The 27677-nt window shown below is 41.6% G+C and overlaps 1 protein-coding gene across 1 annotated transcript in view; it reads left to right on the top strand.

The window, feature by feature from the left end:
• Positions 1-27677, top strand: part of klhl29 (kelch like family member 29) — a gene marked incomplete at both ends in the record, with an annotated part of 157202 nt that overhangs the window by 84327 nt on the left and 45198 nt on the right. The window contains 2 exon segments of the mRNA XM_083898757.1: positions 13887-14069; positions 16723-16903. Of these exon segments, the coding sequence (XP_083754883.1) occupies positions 13887-14069; positions 16723-16903 (364 nt within the window).

The raw sequence follows: 27677 nt of genomic DNA, 5'->3' as shown, positions 1-27677 counted from the left end.
TTGACTTTGTCTTCTTTTTGGTGTGTTAATTTTGAGCTTTATAGGTGTTGGTTCCAGGTGACATATGTAAGAATGTGGCCAAAAACAGTTACTACATTCAAATTCAAAATACCGAGGTCTTTTAGGTTTTGTTTTCTGACGTAACTGGCAACCCAGGGTTGCTCGGCAGCTGAGACTCTACTGATGATTGGTAGACGCCGGTAGGTGGCGCCACATGCCAAAACATGATTTCAAAACATAAACATGATTTGCAGTCTGCAAAATATTTTTTGTAATGCTAATATTTTGGCTGTACTGTTGTTGTTGGTGAGTTAAGTTTGTTATATGAACATTATTCCTGAGTCTCTGTGACATATTAGGAGGATTTTATGGCCAGTTGCTTTAGATTTATTACATAATGCACCTTTAAATGGATTTAACTTTTGTAACTCAAACCTATAAACCCAAGCCTAGGCTAAAAGGCTGTTTATTGTCAAAAGACTTCTCTGTAGAGCATGTGGACAAATCATACAGTAGAAGTACATATCAACTCTGTTATTCTCAAACGCGACACTTACAGCACAGTCGTGCCAGCATATCATTTGGCTTGTCATTCACTGAAATATGCAGTGACGGATTATGACCAAACCTGATATAGAAATCTAACAGTGGCTAATTTAGAGTAACAGGGACATACATTTAAGTCATGATCCAGCTGACTAATATACTGTATGTCCAATATTTACTGTATTTTCTCTCTGCTCTGTTTGTCTTCACTAGCTCCTTGGGGAAACATTCACTTTGTTACGAGCCAGTCGTAAACTTGTCTTATTTTGCCACTCTGGTGCAGGGCAGCAACTGTTTTTGTTGCTTACAGTTGCTGGAAAGCACAGTGATGACAAAGATGCGTGGTGACAAACTGTAAAAACCAATTCAGTTAAAAGGTTTTTATAAGTGTCAGTAGGGCTAAGTAGGGCTGAGTAAATTGCTTTTTAATCGAAATTGCTATTTGAAATAACTCAATTAGCAAATTGCAAAGACTGCAATTTAGGATCTGTATTATGCAGCACGGCTGACCCAGAGTTTATACTTCATTGTCAGTGAAAGGTCCTATTATTTTTTAGTGGGAAGCAGTTATATCTTTACAGGCTTGTTCTTTTTCTCCATCTGTGACGGGAGTCTATCAGGTGAATATTTCACCTGACAGACTTGGCAGGTGACTTAAAAATGGCCCCACAAACAAAAGAAATACACAAAAGGCAGGCCCATATTGAACGGCACTGCACTTTTTTTTAAAAATAAATATTGTTTAGGGCAGCTTATTATATTACAGTAGTGAAAATCTGGTGAATTGGCCCCTCAAATATCTTAGGTACGGGTACTTAATTTGGCAGTTTAAGGCCATGAATCATGACAAAGAAAAGAAAGCGGCAAATGTGAATATTGGACCTATAATACACACACAGCAATGTCTTCATAAGGTGTAATGGTATGAACTTTTTGAGACTGACATTTAATGAGGCATTGTTCCATTAGCTATAAGCTCTAAAAAGAAAAGTATTTCTGGTTGGAGCTCGCGGTTTCCACACACTCATTAATTGTCTCATTTGCCCAGGTTTTCCGTCCTGCTGTGCTGCATTGTCGTAGTGTCTTTCTTTACTTAATTGCCCAGTTTTTATTGATGATCTTTTTTTCTTTTTTTTTTTACATCAGTCTTTGTGTCGGGGTCCTGGCATGTCACCATGGTTCAGTCCTGGTCCTGGAATTAATGGTGCTCGCTTTAAAATGCACTGCATAACATAATGCTGGACAACATTTGGACAAAGCTGTTTTTCTCTCAGAATTAACGACGAAGGCAAGAGTCATAAAAGTCTAACCACCGTGACATTAAGTTTATTTCTGGGCCGCCTCACTCACTAAAATGAGAGTGCTCTGTCTCACTTTTCACCTATTTTGCATTCTGCAGCGTTTGACTGTGTCAATGCATCGCAAAACTCATTTTTATCAGATTGCTAACGAAGGGACCAAAAAGATATTCAGCGTAGATGTTTGCTTTCTGTGATCCTCAAACACGGAGACGATTTGAGTAGAACATTTTTCATTTGTATGAATATGTGTGCAAATGACATTTTTGCGTCTATTTTTAACCCGTGATTTCAGATAATGGCAGCCGTACTGTACGATAAATCGCTTTTCTGCTGCAATAGTGAACTTTTTTTTCAGGGAGGCAGAGGTGGTGTTAGAGTAGTTGATGTCTTTTGATAACAGCTTCGTGTCTTTTGCCCATAAAAGAGTCTCGGGAAAAGTGAAAACTCTGAGTGTCTCATAATGAATCCTGTGTTTTGCGTTGGTACATGTATCCATTAGCTGCTAATTGGTTAATTAGAGCATGGAAGTGCATCTGATTAGATGCCATTAGACTTTCCAGGAGATCAGGGGGATTAAACAGCCGAGTTTACTCACACACCTCAAGTCATAAGATGCACGCGGTAACATCCAGATATTTATTTGTTGTGCATTTGAGGATTTGTCAGAGTGACAAACATTAGGTGCAAACACCTGCACATACCCAGCTTAAACCCACCCCATTTCCACATCTCTACATGTGTCGCTGTGCTCGAGACTCAGAGCAGGATGGAGAGCACAAGGGCAAACTGTTAACTCAACCCAGCCAAGTGGAATAGCACTCAGACAAATGAGCTGTAATGACTAGGAGACGCAGGGGTCCAGCTCAGCTCACACTGTTCCTGTGTCTCACTTTTTTACACACTGACACACACACACACACACGCTGTTAAACATTTATGTCTTACATACATACTGGGGGTGCGACTAGACATCCAGTTCTGCGAGTCACGAGATCGGGCTCACGAGATCGAGATGAGATTATAATCCTATTTTTCCAGTCTTTAATTTGGTAAAAAAAAAAAAAAGATTAAAGTATGTATTGGTAAGACATGAACAATATCGAAACACCGTAAAAGGTTTTGACTCAAATTCAACTGACAGGCTTTTCTCCATACTTTAAAACCGTCCACAAACAGAAACATGAGCTCTATATGGGGATTATCCCAAACTAAACATTCACATCTTGGATCATAACATAGAGGAATGAAAAAAGTCAATCAGGCAGCCATGTGTACAGTGGTGGTCAGGTAACCTCCCTGTTACATTTACTTTCCTGTGACTATTTCAAAATAAAGGTCACTGGGTAAGTCCTTATAAAGTGACGGTGCAAAACTAAAATGTTTAGTACGCCAGAGACCGTGAGCATTGTCTCATCATATGTGCTGGCTTTTCAAACATACTGCCGATTGAGCCTTTGAACTGGCACACGTTGTGGACTGGATAAAACTGGATCACGTGCCGCATCTGGTGTCATTTGTGTCTGAAATGCTGCCACGACTGACATAAAAGTGCTGGGGCATCTTCTTTGTAACTTTGGGTTCACGCTCAGTCATGGCTGTCAGTTATAGCAACGTAGCGAACAGGAATCTGTCTTTTTTGTTGGTTGTAGATTCGAATTGCAAACTAGTTTACAGGTGCATTACTGCCACTTAGATAAGGCAGTAAAAAACAAGGGCAAGAACAAGGGCCTCTCTGCATGGAGTTTGCATGTTCTCTCTGTGTGTGTATGGTTTATTTCCAGGTTCTCTAGTTTCCTCCCACAGTCCAAAAATATGCAATATGGGGATTAGGTAAATTGACCATAGTTGAGAGTGGATGGTTGTTTGTCTCTCTGTGTCTCTGGTGATGGACTGGCGATCTGTCCAGGGTGTATCCCGCCTATCGCCCTACGTCAGCTGAGATTGGCACAGCTGCCCCTGTGACCCTCATGTGGCGGATAAAGAGGTACAAGATGGATGGATACATTTTGCAGGACAGATGTTACCTGACGAGAAATCTGCTCATATTCTTGATCTAATAAGATCTCGTGCCCCTAATACACGCACATACTCTGTGGAGGGTAATCGTTTAAACACGAGCTCTGCTCTTTCCTACATCCTGTATTTCTCTGTGTCCAGTTTATTATATTTTATCAAGCACTCGTGAATCCAAATGTGGAAAAGTAAAGAGCAGCAAGCGTGCAGTAGTAGCGTGAGTGGCAACTAAATGTAAGATTTTGAGCATGCAGCAGTATTTCCTCACGCGCATATTCCGGGAATGTGTCACAAACGTCTGGGCTCTTTACATAAGTCGTTTCTGTGGAGTCTCAGTGGACTCCCTTCCTCTCTGTCTCATTAATCTATAATGGTTCTTAGGGTAGTTACTAATGAACTGTTCAGAACTACATTTAATCAAGTAATGATACAGTAATCTGTGAAAGGTGCATTAGTCTGCGGAGTGAGAAATGTGACCAAAATGTTAACCCTATTTCTTTTTTCTTTTTTTTTCAACAGCAAATGTAGCTTTGAGATGCATAATAAAACTATCATGAAAGGTCCAATATTAACTAGGCTGTGCATTTGTACATTGTCAGCATTTTAAACTATCGTAGATCCAAGCGTGTTGTAGTTGTATGAAAGCATATGAGTAAATAAATGTCTCATTATTAAAGCTTTAGAAAGCTGGGTATAAAGTGTGCTCTGAATAAAATAATGCATTTTGAAATGATATAAAAAAAGAAAAACACTGTAACAAACAGTAAAGTCTCTGTTTCCTCGCTGAATATCAGAGATGAATACTGAGTTTTGTATCTTGTAACCTGATCTACACTTCAGTCTTACTCTCAAAATTGTGAGGCTTGATCGTGGCAGCTTGAGCTCCTGACTGTCATTCAGCGCGCCACTTCTCACAGGAAGTGCACGACCACTCAGCAAAGTTCCATCGCGCCAGAATAGGCTTGCAGGGGAGTTGAGTGGGAGAGAAGGAGGCACTTTTTCTGTTCCTTACCAGTCAGTGTAACATCTAAATGATTTTACAACCGCTATTTTAGGATAACATAGTGTAGTGTTGCTCTCCGGTTCTTCGGTGCACTTAGCCAAGTTTCCTTTCTCTGAAAAAAGACGACGTTCCACAAACATTTCTCTCGACTGAGAGCTGTTATAGGCTCAGATTCTAAAGTAGCCTAAAGCTCATGGTACACAGATAGAGATAAATCAGTTCATAGAGAACTTGTTTTGCGTTACCCCACACAAAAAAAATGTTTGCATGAAGTAACTTTTGATAAGCACTCCATCATTAGACTGACAACCTCAGCAACAGATGAGGAACCTGCTGCTGCTGCTTCACTTTCACAGGCTGTTTGTGAAATCCAGGGCCACGTCTGCTGTGGTGTTGAGCCCCAGGTAATGTTGACAGATATGGCATTGTAGCTGTGACGCTGATTAATTTATGTTAAATTTATGTAATGTAATACAACATTAACGAATATGCCCCAAGCTAGATTCCTAGATTGCTCGTGTAAAGGGTCTCCTCCTTTTTTTTCTCTTTTTTTTTCGATATGGTTCATTCTCTCAACTTAATTTATTCATCAGTTGTAATTTGTATTCGATAGTAATTAATTAAAAAAAATGCAATGGGGAAAAATAATTTCTTGGTTTGAGAGCTCTCTCCCCTGACTATTTCTCACGCATGAATTGTGTCTATGCAAAGTATGTTAAACACTTCCAATACCAAGATTTCTTACCAACATGGAGATCAGAAGTCTAGTGTATTTGGCAGCAGGACTTCTGCTGCTGCCTGAATTACTCTGGAAATGTTGATATCAAATGTTATTGACCATTTTACATTCCTGCAGCGTAAAGCATGCCAAATAAAACGGTGCGCTGCTTGTTCAGTGGTTTAAAATGGCCTCTTTTCACGATATCAGCCCACACAATTGCTTTGGCTTGTATCCCCAGTGTAGAGATAATAAAACCAGGCTTAGTCTGCGAGGTCCGAAACCCTTAGGCACGACATTCATCTATACGTTCGCACCTCCAGTGGCCGGCGGCTCCGTGGAGAATGGCCTCAGCACATCACCGACACCGCCACCGCAAAGAAAGGAGAGCATGATTCACACCTCATAAGGAGAGCACAAGAGATCATGATGACTTTTCTTTTGTAGGCGAACTACAGGCCTGAATAACACGGACTTGGTAGAATTAGGTATGACAGACTACACCTGATTAACTTGTGTCTTCTGAGCATTTGTGACTGCACTGGTGATGGGTAGAGAGGTTAAAAAAACAGTTTAGTCTCACGTTTAAATGGGTTTTTCACTGGTGGGAAAGTGTTTAATCGTTATTTACTCTCGGATCAAATGACTCTGCGTTGCTCTGGCTGCGATCGTCATCGGTGTCTGACAGTGTGTCTTTTTCATTCCATAAATTACAATAAAGCGGAATTTATTTGCCGACATTCTCTCTCGTTACACGGCCACAACGCTAACCATTTAGCGCGATGATTACAACGTGGTGAGCTGTCAGCAGTGTGGAGGGACAATTATAAGCTCTGTCTTTTTATGTCAGGACTTAGTTGACTGTTGTCCTGCTCTGTGTAATTATTCAGCCTGGTTTGTCTTTTAGAGCCAATGCAGCGTGAGATTACGCTGTTTCACCTCTTAAAAACTGGAAGAGCTGGTTGCAGGAGAATATGCCAGAAATGTCTTAATCGATCAAAGTGAAGTGCCCTTCAGCGGATCCTATTCCATTTTTATTTCTGGATATCCAGGAGTGAAACACTGCGAGTGCACTGGAGAGGGAGAGAGAAAGAGAGAGAGAGAGAAAGTTGGAGACAGCTATGCACTAGAGAATTGAAATGTGAGATTTTGATATTCATGCGGCTTAGTGAAATCTTCAGCAAACATAATGTATCTGGTCTCATAAATGTAACATGGAGGCAGTAAATCCAGATTAGATGACCTTTGGTCTAAATATCTGCCGTAGCTTTTGCCAAAATTAAGGTTCTGTCCGTGTGACCTTTGACTAGCGATGACTGTCGAGCTGGGTTACCGAGGATGAAGGGAAACAAGATGTGGGGGATGGATGTAGGGTGAAAAATCACGACTGATGTTGCCGGAACAGTCGACTCATTTTGTTGCTAGAGCCGCTGTTCGTGCTCAGACCTGAAGTGAGCAGCATTTACAGGAACATGGATCAGCCTCTGCATCGCTCATGCCACATCTGGCACTCTGACCTGCTGCTGTACCTGCTGCAAGGCTGGAAAGCTATTTGTCATCCAATATTCAGCAGACAGACTAAACGTGGTTCGTGCTTTATCACTGCATTTAACGGCAGTGCAATCCACATTGTGGTTTGCCCATAATATACATCAAATCATAATGTATGGGGTTAAAAATTCTGAACAATCAGTTCGATCCAATCACGAGAAAACAATTTTTTGAGATTTTGAGATCTGTCATTATCCCACGACGAGGTGTGCAGGGAAATGGAATTGCATGTGCAGCGTTCACGACATTGAATATTTCATGTGAAAAAAAAAAACACAGGAACATCTCTATTCAGTGAGTGACAGCGTACCTGTAACTTTGGAAAATCCACAGAACAAACCCTGAAACTGTCAAAAGGAATATTTCTTGAGTAGAAGGTTGTGCATCCAAAAACTTGCTCGCAGCTTGGCATGCAGATTACTGGGCACACCAGTCTCCAGAATCTCAAAGTACAAGAATTACAGCTGCACAGATTGTTGCACCGAAACACAAACTCCCTCGGCCCCTAACATTATTAAGGAGCCTTTGACCCCCTGATCCTAACCCTCGAAAATTAACTCCCTTGGAGAGAAAATCATAGGATTATAAAAGAAAAACAGAGAGAAGCAGCTGAGATAAGAGGAAATGGACCAGCGGTGAGATATAAATGGCTCTGAGATCTGAAAGACAGACTGCCAGCGTCACTGTGGCTGTGATACCCAGTGAGTAAAAGCCCCAGTAAAACACTATATAGGTATATTTACACATATCTATTTATTTATGTGACAAGTTTACTGACATGCAGACGTTTTTTTTTTCATCCACGTAGAATGGGTGGCTGTTTGTCATCTGTGGTATCTGGCTGCTCACCAACCAAATTTCCTTCAGGATAATGATAAGGACAAAATGTAGGAAAAACGTAGCTAAAACCCTCATCAGCTGCCTGTTTGAAACTGTGATGCTGAGTACAAGCCAGTGAGTTAAGGCCCTCTCATGGTTCACTGTTTGAATCTGCTCATGTCATAAAATAGGGGATTACGTACAGTAAATAAAAAGACACAAGAAAATAGACACTCGAGACAAAGTGGTGCAGAATGCAACCGAACTGTCTTTTCTTGTTTCAGACCAACGCAGTTGTCATTTTCCTGTCCCGACTGAGTGCCCGATACCATTTGTGTTTATATGCTTGTTCCGCAGCTGTGTATGTCGAAACAGCAGGCCGTAACTCAAGTAAAGAATACTTTACAGTAGAAGTGCACACTTGTAAACATCACCCGGATCCTCCAGCTGAGCAGAAACTGTAGCTTTTTACAGCCTCTGTCACTGATAACTGCACACGACGCGCGACGTTACCGGAATGGTTACCTGCTCGATGTGAAACAATGAAAGCTGTGGAGGCTGATCGTGATGCAACCCTGCAACTCCCTTGCAGATAAGTGTTTGCTGTGCCTTGAACAACATCAACCTTGTGAATCTGCAACCCTGCTTTGTACACAGCTGAAGAAAACAAAAGTATAAACCAACAAACGCTGAATCCTTGAAGTCTTTCAGAGGCCTATCAGAAGTCGAGTGCAAATATTATGTGGCATTAGACGACATGAAGCAGTCATCCACTCGTGTGTGTGTATACTTTAGTTTGATCACGTGGTGATAATTGATATTTTCGCAACACACCTCTACTGGATATGGATAAAAAGGTGATTTATTTCCTAAAAACCCCTTTAGAAAATAAGTATGTATTAGTTAAGTAATTCATAATTTGCTCTTGTTGACATGTTAACTGCAGTATGTAGGCTTCAGATAAATGGTCAGTACTGCACTTAGAGGCTGTTCTTGAGGTTTAAAACTTTAACATTTCCATCATTTTCGTTAGTTTGTTGGGCAAATTGCATGGTGCATTTTTAGATTTGTTATGTCTGACTCTGACAGAAAAACACTTCAGCTCCAAGTCGGTGTAAAAGTGCAGCTTTGGATGTAATTTGGCTCTTTGACGCGGCGCCGATGGGGGTCATGTTTTATGATTGGAAGCTGCTAAGTAGACTTGTTTTGTCGAATGCTGTTTCCAGTCATAAAAAAAACACTTTCCACAAAGAAACTCTGATCTTGGCAGGATGATTCTTGGCTAATGTAAACAGGCAAGGCATTGATCTCTCAGCTTTAACCCTGTTGAGTAATAGCCAAGTGCTTGTATTTTGGTACAAGCAAACACCACAATGTTCCATTTCACGGAGCAAAGTAGAGCTGGTTAAAGTAAGGTCAGCCGGGCTGAAACAGTTGGGCAAAATGTGCAGTGGGAAACGGAGAAGGAAAGTGAAATGGAGACTTGAAGAAAAACAGCAACGAACCCCAGGGTTTGAGAGAGAAAGGCAATAAGACAAAATAGAGAGATGGTGCAAAGTCTCTCCTTTGGGTGGCAAGGAGACAGAGAGAAGGAGAAGAAGACGAAGGATGGAGGCATTAACTGCAACGTAGAAGAAAAAGAGGAATAAAGCACGCAGGATGTGAGAGCAAGGACACGCTCAACAGTTTGAGATAGGGAACAGTGTGGCAGCGGGGAAGAAGACACGTTAAAGCATCACCTTTGTGTCTTCATTCTTCCATCCATCTCTCTTCTTCAGGAGTGACTGTACATCTGTGTGCCATAAGTTAGTGTGTGTGTGTGTGTGTGTGCATGTGTTTGCGTAGGATCCAGCTTGTTCCAGCACAGGCTGAAAACATGCTGTCGTTATAGACGGGTTTAATTTAGTTCAAACGAAGTAAGGCAGAAGCAATACTAGGATACTGTCATTGTGTGTGTGTGTGTGTGTGTGTGTGTTTGTCATAATCCATGGGTGGCCATGGACTTTAATTTGAGAACTCAGCCCTTAAACAACAGGCCTGTTCATTATTCACAACACATGTTTTTTTCAGGGGGGGGTCCATGCAATTCACAGCTTGTGATGACGGAAACCTCCGTGCTGTCCAGATGTCGTCAACATACTCCAGTCTTGTCATACCATCTAACTTCCATATACTATGAAGTGTAACCAAACATTTTAAATACTCACACAGCTGTAATCGATATTTTTTCTTTTGATGTTATAATGAATCAAATGGATAAACCCACCGGACCCTATCAGACCAGCACCAGACAGCAGACGACTGGCTGGCGAAGCTGCTTTAAATTGAATTTAAAGGGATTTATTTTGTTGCTTGAAGTCCAGACTTGTGAATACTGCACTGCAGTTCATCAGGTTGACACAAACAAAACCACAAATGAATACTAATGTTGCTCTGTCTATGTCTAATATGCAAGTAAGCAACCTAAACGTTCATAATTTGTTGTTATTTAATGCTGTAAATTGACGTTAAGTGACACAAATGCATTGTAAAACAACTTCCTCACTCTTGTGTTTTATGTTTAATGTTTATAAACGCAGTGTTTTTTTTAAAAATGCATGTATCTATATTGGCTGATACTGATGGCTGGTGACATAGTGGGGTTAAAAATATTTCAGAAATACAACAAAAGGTCAGAAACAATCAGGAAAAGGAGACATTTTTCTTTCCACACTGTCAGGGAAAAAGAAAAACATGAGCTGTCAAGACTATGTTATCCCTTCATCCCCAACCACTCTTCTCCATTCTTCGATCTCCATCCCTTCATCCCTCTACCCAACTCCCATCAAACCTGCGTCTGACTGACAGCCGTCCCTGTGAGCCTCCGTTGTCAGAGAGAACTCGCACACACCCACACAACCATCTGATCCGATGCCGTGAATCCCCGTCAGCGGTGCCCCCTCTTCTCCTGTTTTGTTGCATTCTGACAGGCCGGTGTTGGGTTGTGTTAGCTCGTGAATGTGTTCAGGGCTTCAGGGGGTCAGAGCTGCTCTGAGCTCCAGATGTGGACTCTCCCTGACGTGTCTTTCCAAGCGGAAAGCCTTGAGAACAACCATGCACGTGTGCACTAGGTGATAATGAAGCTCTGCACATGCTCAATACAGCCTTTTGAATGGCTTTGGTTTGGCTGAATTAAGACAGTTGGTTTACTGGAGGAGAATTTGTGCATGGATTAAGAGAAGAAACAGCTCTACTCTTCTGAATCATAATATGGTGTAGTATGTAGATAATGTATAGTTTCCTTTTTGTGTCTTTAAAATGGAAAGGAACTTATGTGAACCCAAAAAGATTAACCAAACAGTAGAATATTGATTGACATACAAAAGGAAAGAAAATCCCAACTTGGCTCAGACACAGACACTGAGACTATGCCAAGTTGTGTGAGACAGTCACTATCAACAAAATGAAACGGCTAATAGGATGAGAGAAAATTAGATGAAAAGAGATTAAATTTGTAATCCCGTAAAGGCACAGAAAACAGTCAAACTTTTTGAAATCCAATAAAGTCGAAAAGTAATGTGTGATAAAGCGAAATAGAGAACAAACATCGAGAGGAACCGTGCGAAAGAACAATGGTGCAACAAAGTCAATATAATTTATGTGTGCGTAGGTACAGTCGGAGGCTCATGAAGGGAAAGACAAACTGCCTGTTTTCACTTAATTTGTTTTCAAAGAGCCACCACTGGAGCCGCGACCGTCCTATAAACTGCACTCCCATTTATTAGCTGCATATCCAAGGTCTGCTGGACGTCCTGAGGCCATTTGAGGCTTGGAGTTGGGTCATGATGCACATGAAGCTGTGAGAACCGGCTCGTGATGGGTACAAGTTCAACTCAAATCTTTTTTAGCTGCGAGCACTTCCAGTGACTGCATTTTTCACGTGCTGTCAGGAAAGGGTGACAACTCGCATGCCTTGTGTGTATTTTGTCATGATTGTCCTTTTCTTTAGCTAGTGTACCTCGCCACCTTCACAGTGACGCTGTCACCATTTCTCCTTGAGCCATTACTTTCTTTTCTGTTCTACGCAGGGGGGGAGGAACACATTCTTGGAATCTCACAGAGGGACATGGGCAGCCAGCTTTAAGCTGTCCACTAAGTCTAAGCTGTATGTCCACGATATGTCTGAGGTAGTGCTCACTCCTCAGTCTGTTTGCTCAGCCTCAGCAAAGCCCATAGAGATTCTTTTTTTCTTATCTTTCTCCTTGTTTTCCCTTTACCTTTCATGGAAAAGCTCTGTTTTACTCGTTTTTGATGGGGAAAAAAACAGAGGCTTAAGGAAATAAAATATAAGGATAAGTTTTTGTACAGGGAAAAAAGCTGAAGGAAAAGGCAGGATGTGTCTGCAAAGAAGAGTGTCTGCGTAGAAAGATATCGATCCACACAGATAGACCAGTGTTAGTCTTGGTTTGAACTGAATGAAGATTAGGTTTGCCTCCTGTCTTTCCGCCGCCCCCCCCCCCACACTCCCACCCACCTATCGTCCTCCTTTTCCTTCCCTGGCTCGCCTCCCTCTGCTCGCCTGTCTGCTGCTTACAAACACACAGCTCATTTCTGTCTGGCGGCTCATGGTCTTGCCTGCTCACTGGTGCCTGCTGCTGAAGACGGAGAGGACCTGTGCATGTGGCAGCCTGCCAAAACCTGTTTGTGTATTTTGGATCACTGGTGTCTTTATCCAGAAGCGTGTGTGTGTGTCTGTGTGTGTTAGTGTGTGTGTGTGTGCCTGTGCACAGAGCGGATGAGGAGTGGTGAACATGTTTTAAGTATCTCCTTAATCACCGCAAGGCCCTCGGCGTGTGTGTGTGTGTGTGGGGGTGTGTGTGTATGTGTGTGTGTGTGTGTGTGTGTGTGTGTGTGTGTGTGTGTGTGTGTGTGAGACAAGACACGTCTCCACATATAAATGTACACAAATTGATTCTCGCGTATTGATTCTGTGATTCCCTTACGCCCTGCTCAAACAGTGTAGGTTTCACCATGCGTGTGTTGACAGCAAATGTGAAGTTAAGTGCTTGTATCGTGGGTAAATTGTAGCTCCCCATCAGTCTTGGTAATTGCACTTTCAAAGTTTTCTATTCTTACATTTCGTTTTTTTGTTTTTTTTCCATGACAATCTTATAGACTCAACGACAGCCACAGCGTGTACAGATTGAGGGTCAGACACGAGGATGTTTAGATTGTTTTCGATCGTGTGGTTGATGTAACGCAGCTTATCAAGGTTCTTGGATGTAATCTAAATGTGTATAATTAATCGCATTGCACTTAAAAGCTGAATATAGTGCTTGAAACGTTATTATACAACAGGTTGGAAAATGTCATGTTGTCACTGTTACTGTGGTGCTAGGGAACTACGGTTGCCTTGGAATCCCAGAGAGCATGTTGTTCTTATTTGTTTACATTTGCTTTGTTGCGTTTGTTTGCAGCACAAGGCACGGGACACAACGATGATAATTATGTCACAATTATCCTGATCAAAATAATTGCAATGACTGAAAAAAAAAATACTTTAAACATCTTTTTTTCAGATTCTAAAACAGGTGAAGCCCTCTTCGTCTGCACTTACTGTGGTCAGAGACAGCGCAGATACATATTTTTATTGAAAAAGCATTTAATATGATTATAGATGATTAATAAATTAATTAATGAATAAAAAGATATACAGAAATAGATCACAAGCACTGTATGCTGCGGAGTTAGACAGGTGTTTCAAGGAGTTTTACACGATCATAGAAATTGACCATGATTTACTTATTGTTAGCGATACATCCAAAGGGCTTATTTGAAAGCATTTATACTCATATTCAATTTCTGCCAATAAATGTTCTCCACTGGACCTGATTTACTGCTTTCTCCTCTCCTTTAACCGCCTCTGTCATCCTCCCCTTGCTTCTTTGTGCTCCAGGTGTAGCTGAGGTGATCGTTTTGGTGGGCGGACGTCAGGCGATTGGGATGAACCAGCGCTCCCTGACAGTGGTCACCTGTTTTAACCCCCAGAATAGTAAATGGTATCCGCTGGCCAGCCTGCCTTTCTACGACCGCGAGTTCTTCAGTGTCATCTCAGCGGGAGACAACATCTATCTGTCTGGTGAGTCAAATCGGCCACAATTCACAGCACAATTGGAGCTGCTGTTTAGAGGCATCGTGCAGGAGGTAGATGCCGTCACTGTCATCACACTTCAGTGGTGAAACATTATCCACAGACATTTCATATAAAAGTAAATTTTACTTTTATATGGGATACTGGACTATTTTAGGTCCTTTAGTTGCATCCAGTCACATAAACGTCATCTATTTGATGGCACTGAATTATCTGCTAATGCTTGTTTTAGTGCCATTTTACTGCAAACTCAAATTCTACCTTTTAGTTAGTTTTTATACTGGAAACAGAAGTTGCCTCAAGGTGAGTGATAAAGGTTTCGTAAAAAAAAACACAAATATATCACATCTACATTTAAATAAATGTGAAGCAAAAAATAGCATGTTATTTTATCAAAAGGCTCCAGGATATGTTTTTATAGACCTTGGGGCATGATTGTTTTGCCGTCATACATTCTGTGGTTTTGTTTACTCCGACAATAGCTGCAGTTATGTAGGAGAAAAAGAATGATTATATATTTAACTCACTTATATCGAGTCTCCAAACTTGCCATTAGTGATCTCTTTCGACAAAGTGGAGCTGCCAAGGTCGCAGCTTTGCTTCTGTGACCTTTACAAATAGTGCGTGTTAAAGGCTCTCTGCCCTCAGAGCTTACTCATTGTTGATATGAAAGTTTTTCCCTGCCCTAAAATTGAGTATAAAGTCATTCATTAATTTTGGAGAACTTCGTTTTTGTAAAAATGTCCCCTCTTTTACCAAATCTACCAAAGTGGACTTTTTTTTTTAATCTGTCTGGCTTTACAGTTGCTGCAGTGTTCTGCAGCTTTTTTTTTTTTCCATAGTGACACAGTGTGCACTGTGTGACTCCCTCTATGAGACACCTTTAAGTTGCTCCTCCAGAGGTAGACTGAATTTCTCCCTCCACGGACCATTTGTGCGAAAATCCTGCACGGTAATCAGACCTTGACATTGCACCATGGAAATGCAACAGGATTTGTCCTGCGTGTACCTTTCCTCTGCCCTTTTTTCATATAAATGTAAATTTGTGTTTGGGCATTGGAACAGGTCTGCATGTGTCCCCCTGGGAGTCAGTCGGCCGGTAGGGAAATCATAGGTGTTCTAGCCGGGCCAATCGAAGGACTCGGGGTCTGTAGCCTTCCTCACGCTCGGCGCAGGGACACTGAGACACAGCTGCTGTTACATGTCAGACTACACAGCTAACAGGGCTGCTATGAAGAGAGCTGAAACAAGTGCGGGTTTGTTGGTTGGCTGGTTCACCTGTCAGCTCAGCAGGAAACCACTTTCAGTCAGTTTAAAAGGTTTTTTTTTTCACTTCTCCAGAAACTATAAAGAAAACATTGAGAAGGAAATACTTTTTTTTGTAACATTAATATAACATTTCAGTAAACGGCCATAGCTTGTCCTAATGTTGATATTGATTTAAAATGACAGTATGTATTTCTGCTGATAAGGATCTATTTATTATCTTTATCTTTACTGTCTTTGCTGCTGCAATAATGTAAATGTCCCCATTGGGGCACTAATAAAGGACTCTCTTATCTTATCATATCTCTTCATCAAATAATATCAAAAGACCTATAGTTTGATGATGGAAGTAGCGTGGGTTCATGGGAATTGTCTTTTTGTCTCTACGTGGCAGTGAGTAGCAAAGGAAGTGAGGAGGTCAATCCTTTAATGAAAAATACACACAATGAAAAGGACAAAAGACAACACACAAGTAGATATTTCATGCAGGGTTTGACCCAGATATTTTAGCAGAGATGGTGAAGCAGATGATCTCATTAAAAGCTTGACCAAAATGAAGCTGTACATCATCACTTTGAATAGAAATGCATGTTTCTATGGCTTTCAAGAGGATTAGTGCAACACTGGATTCATCATTCTTATATATTTTAAAGGCACCATATGTACAAATGTGTCCAAAAACGGTTACTACATTCAAATTCAAAATACCGAGGTCTTTTAGGCTTCGTTTTCTGATGCAACTGGCAACCTGTGGTTGCTCGGCAGCTGAGACTCTACTGACTGCAATGATTGGTAGACATAAACATGATTTGCAGTCTGCAAAATAAGTTTTTTTAATGCAAATATTTTGTCTGTACTGTTGTTGTTGGTGAGTTCAGTTTGTTATATGAACATTATTCCTGAGTCTCTGTGACATATTAGGAGGATTTTATGGCCAGTTGCTTTAGATTTATTACATAATGCACCTTTAATGGAGAAATGTTGCATATTATACATGTATTATTATATTATATTATATTATACCTAATTTGTGAATCTACCTGAACCTTTGAAAAGTGCCTGCCTGGGAGACACAAAGTCATTTTATTACCTCCACCAAGGAGGTTGGTTATGGTTTTTGGCTGCGTTTTGTCTCTCTGTGAGGGGGGAACATGTGATGACAGTTCCTTGGGAAGTAGATATGGTGGTGATATTTTTGTTTGTTTATTAACTCAATTAAAATAAGTCGATTTAGCTGAGGTTTGTACTTTCTAAGTGCTTTCTCGTTTGAATGTTTTGGGGGCCATGGAAGATGATTTCTTGGCTCCTGTTGTGGGAACACTGCTGTCATCACCCTACAGTCTCACTTTAATAACCCCCATTCCTTGCATTTCAGGTGGTACAGAGTCCGGTGTGATGGTGGCTGATGTCTGGTGCTACATGTCCCTGTTGGACAACTGGAACCTGGTGTCCCGCATGACTGTGCCTCGCTGCAAACACAACAGCCTGGTGTACGACGGCAAACTTTACACCATCGGAGGACTGGGTGTGTCAGGGAACCTGGACCATGTCGAGAGGTAGGAGTTGTGCCGGCTTAACTGCAGCCTTTTTTTTTTTCTGCAAACAACAAGCTCCTCCAGCTGGTGACTGCACAGTCGTCACAGCTATAAACCTAATTTGACAGCCTGGCACACACGTGGATGATTTTACAAAAGTGTGTGGAAGCTGAGCAATCCGGTTTGAGCAAATAAATATTCACTCGGTGCGGTGAAATATAGCAGATAGGGTGATGTGCAGTCGTGCAGCACAACATATTGCAAAAGTGTTTGGACAGATTTGTTAGCATTTTGGGTGAGAGGCAAAAGGTGTTGAGGAATGAATCTGAGCTGGTGCATATTAAATGGTCACAGCTGTGAGTGTTGGGGAGCGACAGAGCACCTCTTACTTGTTTGTGAGTGGTGCATGAGTAAGAGGCTTTGCTTTGAGAGAGAAGAGTGGTACACTTGTCCGATTCTGTCCACTCCAGCACTGACATATCCTCAACACTTCATTTGAAGGTCACCCACCATGGCCTACTCATCTGGGTCTTTCTGTCTTAGCGTCCCCGTTCTTGTATATGCTCAGGCTCTGCAACATACAGTAAATCCAGGAATAGGCAGCATTCTCACTGGGGGGAAATCAATTTCTTTGTTATAAAGTTGAACAGGGATTGTGCAGATGTAATAATTTGATTAATTTCATTTGACTTTTCTTTTTTTTTTTAATTCTGTTCCCGATTTATTATTTTTCCCTCCTCTCAGGGATTCTCCCCTGACTTGGAGCAGGGAGAGGGGCCTGCCTTCCCTACACGGCAGTGCGAGATTAACTAAAGCAATCAAAAGAACATTACTGAGTATATTAGAGCAGGCCGCTGCCGCTCATTACCTAGCAGCTCAATTGATCTCCAAAGCTGTTCGCAATGCACAACAGTCCTCCAAATGAAACAGCCTAATTTGATATTTCCCCATAATGCTGCCATACAGTGTCGTTATGACAGGGGGTAGATGGAATATTTTCCCCATAATGGAAACGCATTTGATTCCTCTGTCTCTGAGCTGCTTAATTTGAGAGCTGCCAGTGCATCTAGGGCATTCATGGCTCCACAGACATCAGCGATTTCACTGCGTGATGTGTTTGTATGTTTCTCTGCCTGTGCCCTTGTGAGCATTTTTGTGCTGTCATGAAACTTTCTCCAAGGCCCTCAGCAACTGGACTCAATTATCAGAGCCGTAAAACTTTAACCTACTTTGCTTCTCTCCAAGAACTGCCAGGGGCCTCTCCTGTTCGGCATTATACACTCTCCAAGGCAAAATTACCCACACGCCGAACATAATAGCTGGAGAATCGGAAGGGAAGAAAAAAAATAATGCATGATTCTCAAGCTAAAATAAACCATTCATAACCCAGGGTTAACTTTCGTTCGGGTACTTAAAGCAATTAAAGTATTTTTTAGGAAGTCTAAAATTGCTCTGTGGGATGAGAATCATGATTGAGACACAAGGTTTAGTGACTTGATCTGGAAATAAAACGTCTGAAGATTTGTTTGCCCATTTAGGAGTCAGTTTATTTTCGTCATATTTTTTGTTGCTGTTACTTCTGTCCACATATTGAAATTCCAAGGTTTAACGTGAAACTAAAAATGACAAATGCATTGGTTCAGATTTTCATTTAAAACATGTTGTTGCTTAGGTAGTTCACCTCCTTTTCTGGCAAGTTGCATTGACCTGCTGTGAATGCCTTTACCAATGATACATTGTAGATTAATCAACTGGCAAACACTGAGAGTGTGAGCTGCATGTTGAGAGGAGAAGCTGCTGCTACCGTGGAATAACAAAGGTACAGCAAATTGTGTTCTAGCCAGTAAATACTTATCAGCTTTTATATTAATATATACATTTAGTGTGGGAGGAAGACAATAAATCCTCGGTAGTGGTGATGTTTAATTTCCACTAAGATTCATATTACATGCTCATGGCCAATATAGATAAGCAACAATATTTTCATCTTTCGTGTTGCAGCCTCCGCGGCATTTGAATCAGTACATAAGAAAATTAATCTTTTATTTGCTGAGTTTGTGAAGCAAAACTAATGTGTCGGGTTGCACATAATTTCCAACAATGGTTTTGTATGAACAGAGGAATGGTCCTCCAAACAATGTACCTCAAATAAAACATGGTATTCATCTGGAGTTAATGACAGTGTGGAGTCACTCCTTGGCAATAATGGTTATATAACTACAAATTTACACCTTTGAGCATAGTAACTATAGGATAACTATCTTTGTTGGAATGTAAACAACTAACCCAGGAATCGGACGATATGAAATTGAGATTTTTTTTTGTCTAAAACATCAACACAGCCTTTACCTTACCTTTACCCTGTAAACCCTTTATTCTTAAGAGACAGCAATATAACATAACAACAAGACTTCAGTCTAACTTTGAAAATAAAAAAGTAATATATTTTTGCTCAGGGCAGCACAGTGCTGCACTTTTTTTAGCAATAGTGCCTCGCAGCGACAAGGATCTCTGTTTGAATCTCAACTTTTTAAATGTGGAGCTGTTTGTCCGTGTCTATATCGTAGTCCAAAGACATGCAGATTGCATGCGTGGTGAATTACGGCTGCACCTCACTTGACTGAGCTGCACGGCTGTTTTTGGGAAAAGACCTCTTGCCTATTTTTTTTCCCATGAGAGCCGCCTGTGTCTCACGGCACTAAAAGACAATAAATGTAATCTTTCTTCCTCATCTACTGTATATCATTCAAACACAACATGTCAACAGTTCCCTGAGTTCACAAAAGTTTTATTTATTTATTCATTTATCTGTACAGGACCAAGTCCTGTATTTAGTTGAGATGTAGAGTATTTTTTATGATTTTCAAAGTTTGCAAATTGTATTTAACATAGATATAGATTGAAACACATACTTTTACATAAAGTTGTCCTGGCACACAGCAATTTTTAAATTTAGTTCCCCTCTTAAATGTTATCCCCCTTGTCTCTCTGTGCTGATTTTAATTGGAAGTAAACTATTTCTTGCTTTTATTTGAGTTGTTTTAAACTGAATCAGATACGGAAATTTTAGGGCTTGTATTTTTATGTAGAGTTCATTTGTGTGGATATCCTGCGTTATTGAGGTACATAACTCGAGAAGTCACGGGCCTATTTGGACAACATTTTCAGGAAATGTCCGTAATGGGACCAGGATTTTGGGCATGATCCGAATACGCTAGCATTTTTCTCGTTTATTAATTGGATTGCCATTTTCTGCATATTGGTTGAATTTTGCTTTTGTACACATATCCCCTCACCTCTGCACATTAACTCAATATAGTGAAAGTAATAAACAATATCATAGTGCTTTCTGATTGAGAATACGCCTTGTATTCCCCAGGACAACAATGCTTCGTGCCAACTTCCCTCGAACATATATTTTAATGTGTGGTTTCCAACAGATTTTGTGGTCTATAGGATCACGCCAAGGAATAGCATTTAATTCACTCTTCCTATATGTTTACTTTGTCAATACGTAGATTTATGTTTCTCTTATGTTTTCCAACATCAACATTAAATTAGTTTTGTTTAGATTTGATATAAATGTATAAAACATAGCAGAAGATGCACAGCAGCTCCCGCAGCAGGGGAGCAGGACAGAAATATATAAATGTGTTAGATGCAGCAGATCAGTGGTATGACAGATTTTTACAGCATGAAACTGGCCCTCGGTTGATTGGGGAATTGGAGTGAGCATTGGTGTGAATGTGAATGTATTTTGGGGGGTTTTTGTCTCTGCCCACTATCAGCTGGGATTCTATCTACTACTGTGAGTCAAAGGATAGGATAGAATAAAAAAAAAACAGTGTTACTGGATTATTTTGGATATTCGTAAAAATTAATGTGGGTTTTCCTCAAGGACAGATGAGAAACGTGGATGGACGTAAGGAGGAAACACACATCTTCACTTGTCTTTTAAAGAAAGACAAGTAAGTCATATTTCATATTAAAAACTCGAGTCTGTAATTTGTTTCTGAGCAGCTTTATTATGTTATTTGTTCAAATTCTCTTGACACTTGGCCAGTCATCAATAAATCACGTTCTCTGGGAATATAATTCCGTTGTGGTCGGAATCTGGGAAAAGCAGGGAAACAGATACAAGTCATTCCTCAAAACACAAAAAACACAGACTGCCTGAAGCTGAATGGAGGATGGAATGGAGTGCTGACCCAGCAGCTTCACTGACATCATGTCTTTTTCCAGGCAACTTTATTTATCGATGGCTATCAGGATGTGAAGAGGACATCGTCAAATACTATAAAAAAAAGGGTTGTTACAAATTATCTACGATGGCATTAAACACAGTGAAGGAAACGTGGTTGGTGCAGATCCTGTTTCTAAACGTGCACATTTTGTTTTGCCGATAAAGAGGCAATTTCAGAGCTGGAGGAGGATGTGTGACTCCACAGCTGATTTGTGAACAACAGGTAGCTGGTCTGTCAAATCAGCTCGAAAGACAGGTGTTATAAATCATTCGTAATCTCACCAGCTCGGCGAGAGCTTGACAGCTTAACAGCAGCAATTTATTTCAGGAGAACTATTGTCAGGAGTTTATTTAATTCCTCAAATTTGTATTGTGTGTCCAAGATACAGAACAGAAACACAGACAGATTTGTTTTTTTTTGTTTTTTTTTTGTCTTAAATGTTAACCTAACTTGAAAGCTACTTTGTCTGTAGAAACTGTCAGACTGATTTACCGTTTTCTTTAGCTTTGAACCTTGTTAGGACCACAGATCCAAACCTTGTGCTTGATTTATTATTTATATGAGCAGAAGAACAAAATGATGTTTACCTCCACATATTGTAAATTCAAAAGCACTTTTATTTTTTTTTTATCCCTAAAATGAATGTTTACGTATATGGATCCCTCAGCAAATCACATAGCCAGGAACCCTTTGGGGCCATTTGTGAAAGAATTTGTTCACATTTGCTTTGATAAATGAGCCCCATAAACCGCTGAGCCTTTATTTTGTAGCTAACTCCCAGATTTGGCATGTGCAGCTTTGCTGGGGGCCAAAACCCCTAATGCTCAGCAACCAGTCCACAGCAGGACTTAACTCTGGCCAGTGGAGATAAGGGAATAGTTACTTAAGCCTTATTTGTCACCTTTACACAAGGATGAAGAACAGGTCTAAATTCCAGCTGTAATACGGAGACCCAGTAACATTCAGAAATAATTAGTCGGTTCATGTGAATGGCTGCCTTGTTTGATATGCAGATGAATGGCAGGGACTGTATGTGAAGGCTGGGGAAAAGCAGCAGTAAGTGGAGCAGCAGCCAGAGTTGATTTGCTTTGCTCGTACAGTGATTGATGCAGAGATTGTTACACACAGGCAATTTTCTTCTTTTTTCCTATTCTCTCATTGTGTGTGTCTCTGCGTTTCCTTGCTCACTTGTGGGTCTTTGTACCCATTGTTTCTTGAGTGTATGTGCATATGTTTGCCACTATACAATAGAAGCGGGGTGGGGAAAAAATCAACATGATTTGAGGATTTTAGAACTGCATCCCCCGGCATCATTGTTGTATTTCTGCCAACTTTGATGAACAGAAACAGCTCTGGGTAGACATTTTATTTCTGACTTGGTCTGACTGTTTTGATTTTATTATTAACAGGAGCAGTTAAACATTCTTTTGTACGTGTTATGTCCCATTTAATTTAAATATGTACATGTTAACATGCATGTACGTGGATTTGGAAATATCACTCTATGGATAATTGTCTCAGGAAAATGTAGGAAAAGAACATCACAATTGTCAATACCACTGAATCGCATTACATGCCAAATCAAATCAGCACCTAAGTATCCTGATACAGTGGGCTTGTGATCAAAGGCATCTACAGAGCGTACACTTTGTGTTTGCATTTATTTGCTGGACTCCAACAAGGTTTTCTCACCTCACAGTACGCCGACTCCTCATTTGCAGTCCGTCCTTCCTTCCTTCCTTGCTTCTCATCTCTCCATCCATCTCACAAAGGGTTTCACGCTCCTAACCGTGAAATTCACCCACATTCACAATTATGTCTTCAATCAGAGCCATCTCAAAGCTGGTAGGATGCAGCCTTTCTTATGGAGCAGCAGGAGGGGGTTCCAAATCAACACTCAGAGGCCTGAGCCGGCTCACTCCTTTCTCTGCTCTCTATACTAATGACTGACAGATTTTTAGGGGAGGGAGCAGTGGAGTTCAGGAGGCTTTTAACTTGCAATCAGGTTCCATAGGCCTGCATGCTCCTCAGCATGTTGATCCATCAGCAAACCAGTATGATTGCACATATTGAATAATTCATGGTTGTCTAATGATGTGTCAATCACAGATGGGTTTTTGTTTTATTTATTGCACACTATGCACAGGTTTGTGCATCCTCCAACCTCTATTTCAAGTTAATATTGCATGAAGACTGTTAGCATCGTGACACTGAGTACAGCAACCAGCTTTTCTCATCAGGGATGTTGTACTTGTTTGGGTAACAAGTCTGGAGGAGAGATGAGCAATGTGCTAATTTCGTGTTCCTTGGATTTTTTTATTGTATGGCTTTTAAATCTTAAATTACCTTTCCAATCACAGTATAAAAAGATGTGCCCATAAAGTATTTTGAGAAGGCTCCACTCTTGGTGTGTTGTTTGGGTTAGGTTCATTAATGTGCCCATTTGTTGTTGCTAATGTTTGTGTACATGCACTTAACCACTGTGTTGTGTTATCCAGGAGTTATTCATCAGTGCTTAATGTTCGGATTGATGTTTTTCCCTCTCTGTGAAAGTGGCTGAGCCCCTTCAGAGTGGTCAGCCTTACTCAGACTTTACTGATGCCTTTATTTTTCTCTTAAAACAACCCAACATGTATTGACTTTCGCTGTGTTAATTAAGGGGAGTTACAGTATACTATCGACCAGCATTATGGGCCATTTCTTGAATGTCTGACTCAGGAAGCAAATCCTAACGCTACAGTGACCTTGCGGATGGGCAGCGAGCGGCTCCTGGGAAATCTCATCAAATCAGCCATGACGAAGAACATGCAGCGAGATTCCAGAGGGAGGTTTTCTTCGTGTCTCGCACTCTACACAGTTGAGGTCTTCTGTGGGCTGCTCTGTGACAAGTCTTTAAGTACTTGATGTCTGCGGGTGATGTCCATGTTGGGTTGCCAGTCACCCAGAGCAAGGTCCCCCTTCTGAGGGACACTAAGTGTAGGAGAGACTCCTACCCTTGCACCAATTCATGGAAGATGCTTCTGCTCCAGCTTTAAGTTTTGGTTTGCCCTCCGGCTGCCCATGTGAACACGCTCTGCTGGGTATCAGAGCCTTCATTGTGCACTTAAAAGAAACCGTCAAGCAGGCAGAAAGAGGAGCTCATTGTCGGTCCAGGCTATTCACATGTGCAGCTGACTTTAGATGTTGCTCCCTGAACACATACATTTTTAACACCCACATACTGTACATGTACAGAGACAGCTCACTCTCAATGCCATGGCATGAAGATGAAAGTCGCCCTTAGTCCATCTCTGCTCCCTGCTTAACAGCACAACCTTTTGGAGAGCGTGTGGATATTATTAATTATATAATTATCTACAGGGCGTTGGTGCTAATAACAACAGTGCACCTTGCCTCTCTGAAGCCTCAGGGGTTTGGGATCGTTCAGCAAAAAAGTAAAGAAAGATGGAAGGGGGAAAGAAGAGGAGGATGCCAAGAAGAGTTAAGGAGCTCAGAGCCATCAGGAGAAGATGAGAGGAGTTTGGAGACGTATCAGCCCCCAGGCGGGCTGGTGAGCTCTGGACAATCAGTCACACTGGAACCAACATGCTCATTTGAAGTCACCGTCACTCTTCCCTCTTAAACCCTCCAGCCTCTCCACAGCAAAAATGAGCCGATGTTCTGCAGTGCATGTCTGTTATATGTCTATGTGTGTGTTACTGTGAGGATCTGTTTCCACATACTAGGTCAGACAGCGCCTGGGGTGAGTTTTGAAGGGAGAGAAAGCGTGGTGGGGAGCGCAGTCAGCCTCCGGTAGCCCTGTAGCATGGCACTGTGGTTGGGGGGACAACGGGCTCCCAGAACCCCCTGCTGCGGCAGTTCCCCCCTGCTGAGCTAATCCCAGGATTAACCAACTTCACAGCACACAACCCTACTGCGCTGTCAAGGCACCAGTTCACCCTCCAACCCGAGCTTCCCTTCACCCGTCATCGCTCCCCTGCACTTAAAAAACCCTCAGTACCCCTCGATGTTTCACCTCTGTTGATTCTTACTTTTTTCGTGTCTCTGCAAGTATTAGCTCATTTACCAGAAACCCTGTTTATTTTACTTCACTGCTCACCATTTAGTCTCATAAATAAAAGTGTGTTTTTTTTCACTGCTTGGCATTGGCTTCTTTCCATTCCAGCACAGTGTGGAAAACATTAGCAAACTATTGAAAAGGATTTGACTTATGTTATCATTCATAGACATCACAGGGCAGCTGTGCCTCTAGAGGCCCAAGTCTGTCCTTGGGCAAGACACTGAAACCCAAAGTGCTCCTGATGGCAGCACCAGCAGTGTGTGAATGGGTGTGAATGATGTGTAATAGAAAAAGCTGTACAAATAAATGTATTGAATGACATGCATGAATAAATGTCACGTAGAGTGAAGCATGTTTGAGTGGTCATCAAGACTGGACAAGTGCGACAATCCACTTAAACACACACTGCGGACACCAGGGTTGCATATTAATTAAAGTTGCATTAAAGCAGTGAGGTAGTTTAGTTCATGTTTTTAAAGCTGCAGTATGTAACTTGTGGGGATTTTTCTTGTTGTTGTTTATGCCATTATTGTGGCTGCCTCTGTTTGGTCATCATGAACAACAATTATGTAACATTATTTGTATGCCTTCATCTGAAAGACAGGTTCTGCCAAGCAACACTATCAGACTTGTGTGAGGGAGCATTTGTGTGTATACAGCAGCAGTGCAGAAGCGGGTTTATCCCATCAAACTGCTCAATTACTGTGTTTTTTTTAGTATAAATAATTTCTGAAACTTTTGGTGGGTCAGTCCAAAAACATGCAGATTGTTTATTAGACACTACTCTACATTGACATGTCATGGACAATTATTTGGAAAAAGCCAAAAAAAAACACACACTGGCGCTGTTTTGACTTAATTTTAAATGTTGGGAAAAGCCTCAAAATCCACACAGGCTGTCACTGTTGTCTGCCTCTGTGCCATGTTTTGACAGGAAAGAGAAACATGTTCTCCTTCTTTTCTGTGTACTGTATGTACATGTGCAGACATTCCCCCACTTCAGGCAGCTGCCACTGTATCTCTCCGAGATTTTGAGGCTGCAGCGCTGGAAGGAGAGTGGGCTCAAATCGAGCTGATCATGACGTCTCTCTCATAATTCTCTCTTTCTCCACACCTCCACGCCTCGCTCTATCCTCCCCCCCCCCCCCAGGTTCCTCTTTTAACCACAATCTTCATTCTCTCCAGCACCTTCTGTCCCATTGCTGCCCGTGTCTGTACACAGCACTGATTAGGTGGGCAGGAGATGATGTGTGTATTTGGGGCCTGTGCGCTGGTGAATCTGTCTGACATGCTCGAGCAAAGACAGCATCTCGTCTATATTGTCTCCTAATGGCACGCTAAGGGTTATAGAAATATGGCAGGTGTGTCTGAGGGTGGTATTAGGGAAAGGCAGATAGAGTCAGCAGGTAATGACTAGTACGAGCTGCATGTGCTTCCGCTTTGTTGATAAATGATGGTCTGGCACTTCAGACAATTGCTAGCCTTTACCAACAGGTGAGCCATTTTTCTCTGGTCGTCTCTCCTCTGTGCCTTTTTTTTTTCCTCCTTCTCTTGTCTCTCTCTGTCAAAACCACACAGGGAAACGCACATTAGGAGTGGATCCCCTCCGTATCCTCCTTTTTTCCTACTCAAAGGCACACGTTCAGTCACTCAGGTTGGAGCAGAGCATCGGCTGGCTATTAATCAGTGGTTAGGATGTGACAGATGCCACAGAGATGGTTGGCAGTCAGTTTGCCACCCCCCCCTCAGGAGGAAGCAACATCTGACCTTTAGAAAGCACAGCCCTGGCAACCCATCGCTGTATCTGGACGTGGCACCTCGTCGGCACCCAGGGAGGGACTGACACAGGAGGTGGGAGGGTTAGTTGTTATATATAGATTTGTCCTGTGTGAAGGTGAAGGTGCAAACATCAACAGGAGACAGTGCAGACAAAGTCTTTTTGTGTGTGTGTGTGCGCGCACACATTATTGTGTATGTAGCGTACAGTACAGTATACTTGGTGTTAATATTACCCTTTTTCCAACATTTAACTTTCTAGGCTGTTAAATGCAGTTATATAATCACTTCAAATGGCAAATTAAAAACACTGTAGTGCATAACCTTTTAATATAAACAAATGTCTGCTACATTCGTTGTCAAATGAGTTCACACAATGTTGATGAAGCTCATCCGCTCCACATGTCTATCGCTGTGTGTGTTTCTCAGTGTTTAGATCTCGCCTGGCAACGTTCCCAAACTCGTCCAGATTGCAGGCATGCCGTGCAGGCAGATGTTTTACGGGGGCACGTTACCTTCCACCGGCGGAGCACAATAGCATTCATTTAATGGCGCGAAAGCCAAAATGTGAACGTGCGATTGTGCCGCCCTAATGATCACCCAGGCTTATATATAGCAGTAGAATCCACTTCGCAAAACTTTTGCGCCCTCTGTGTTTTCACCCAGCTCTATATAGCTGTTGTGCCTCCGCCTTGCATCCGTCTGTCCTGACTTA

This window comes from Microchirus variegatus (genome assembly GCF_963457635.1).
Source record: "Microchirus variegatus genome assembly, chromosome: 12".
Taxonomy (NCBI): domain Eukaryota; kingdom Metazoa; phylum Chordata; class Actinopteri; order Pleuronectiformes; family Soleidae; genus Microchirus; species Microchirus variegatus.
The sequence above is the reverse complement of the archived record's forward strand: the minus strand, read 5'-3'. Positions and strand labels throughout refer to the sequence as shown.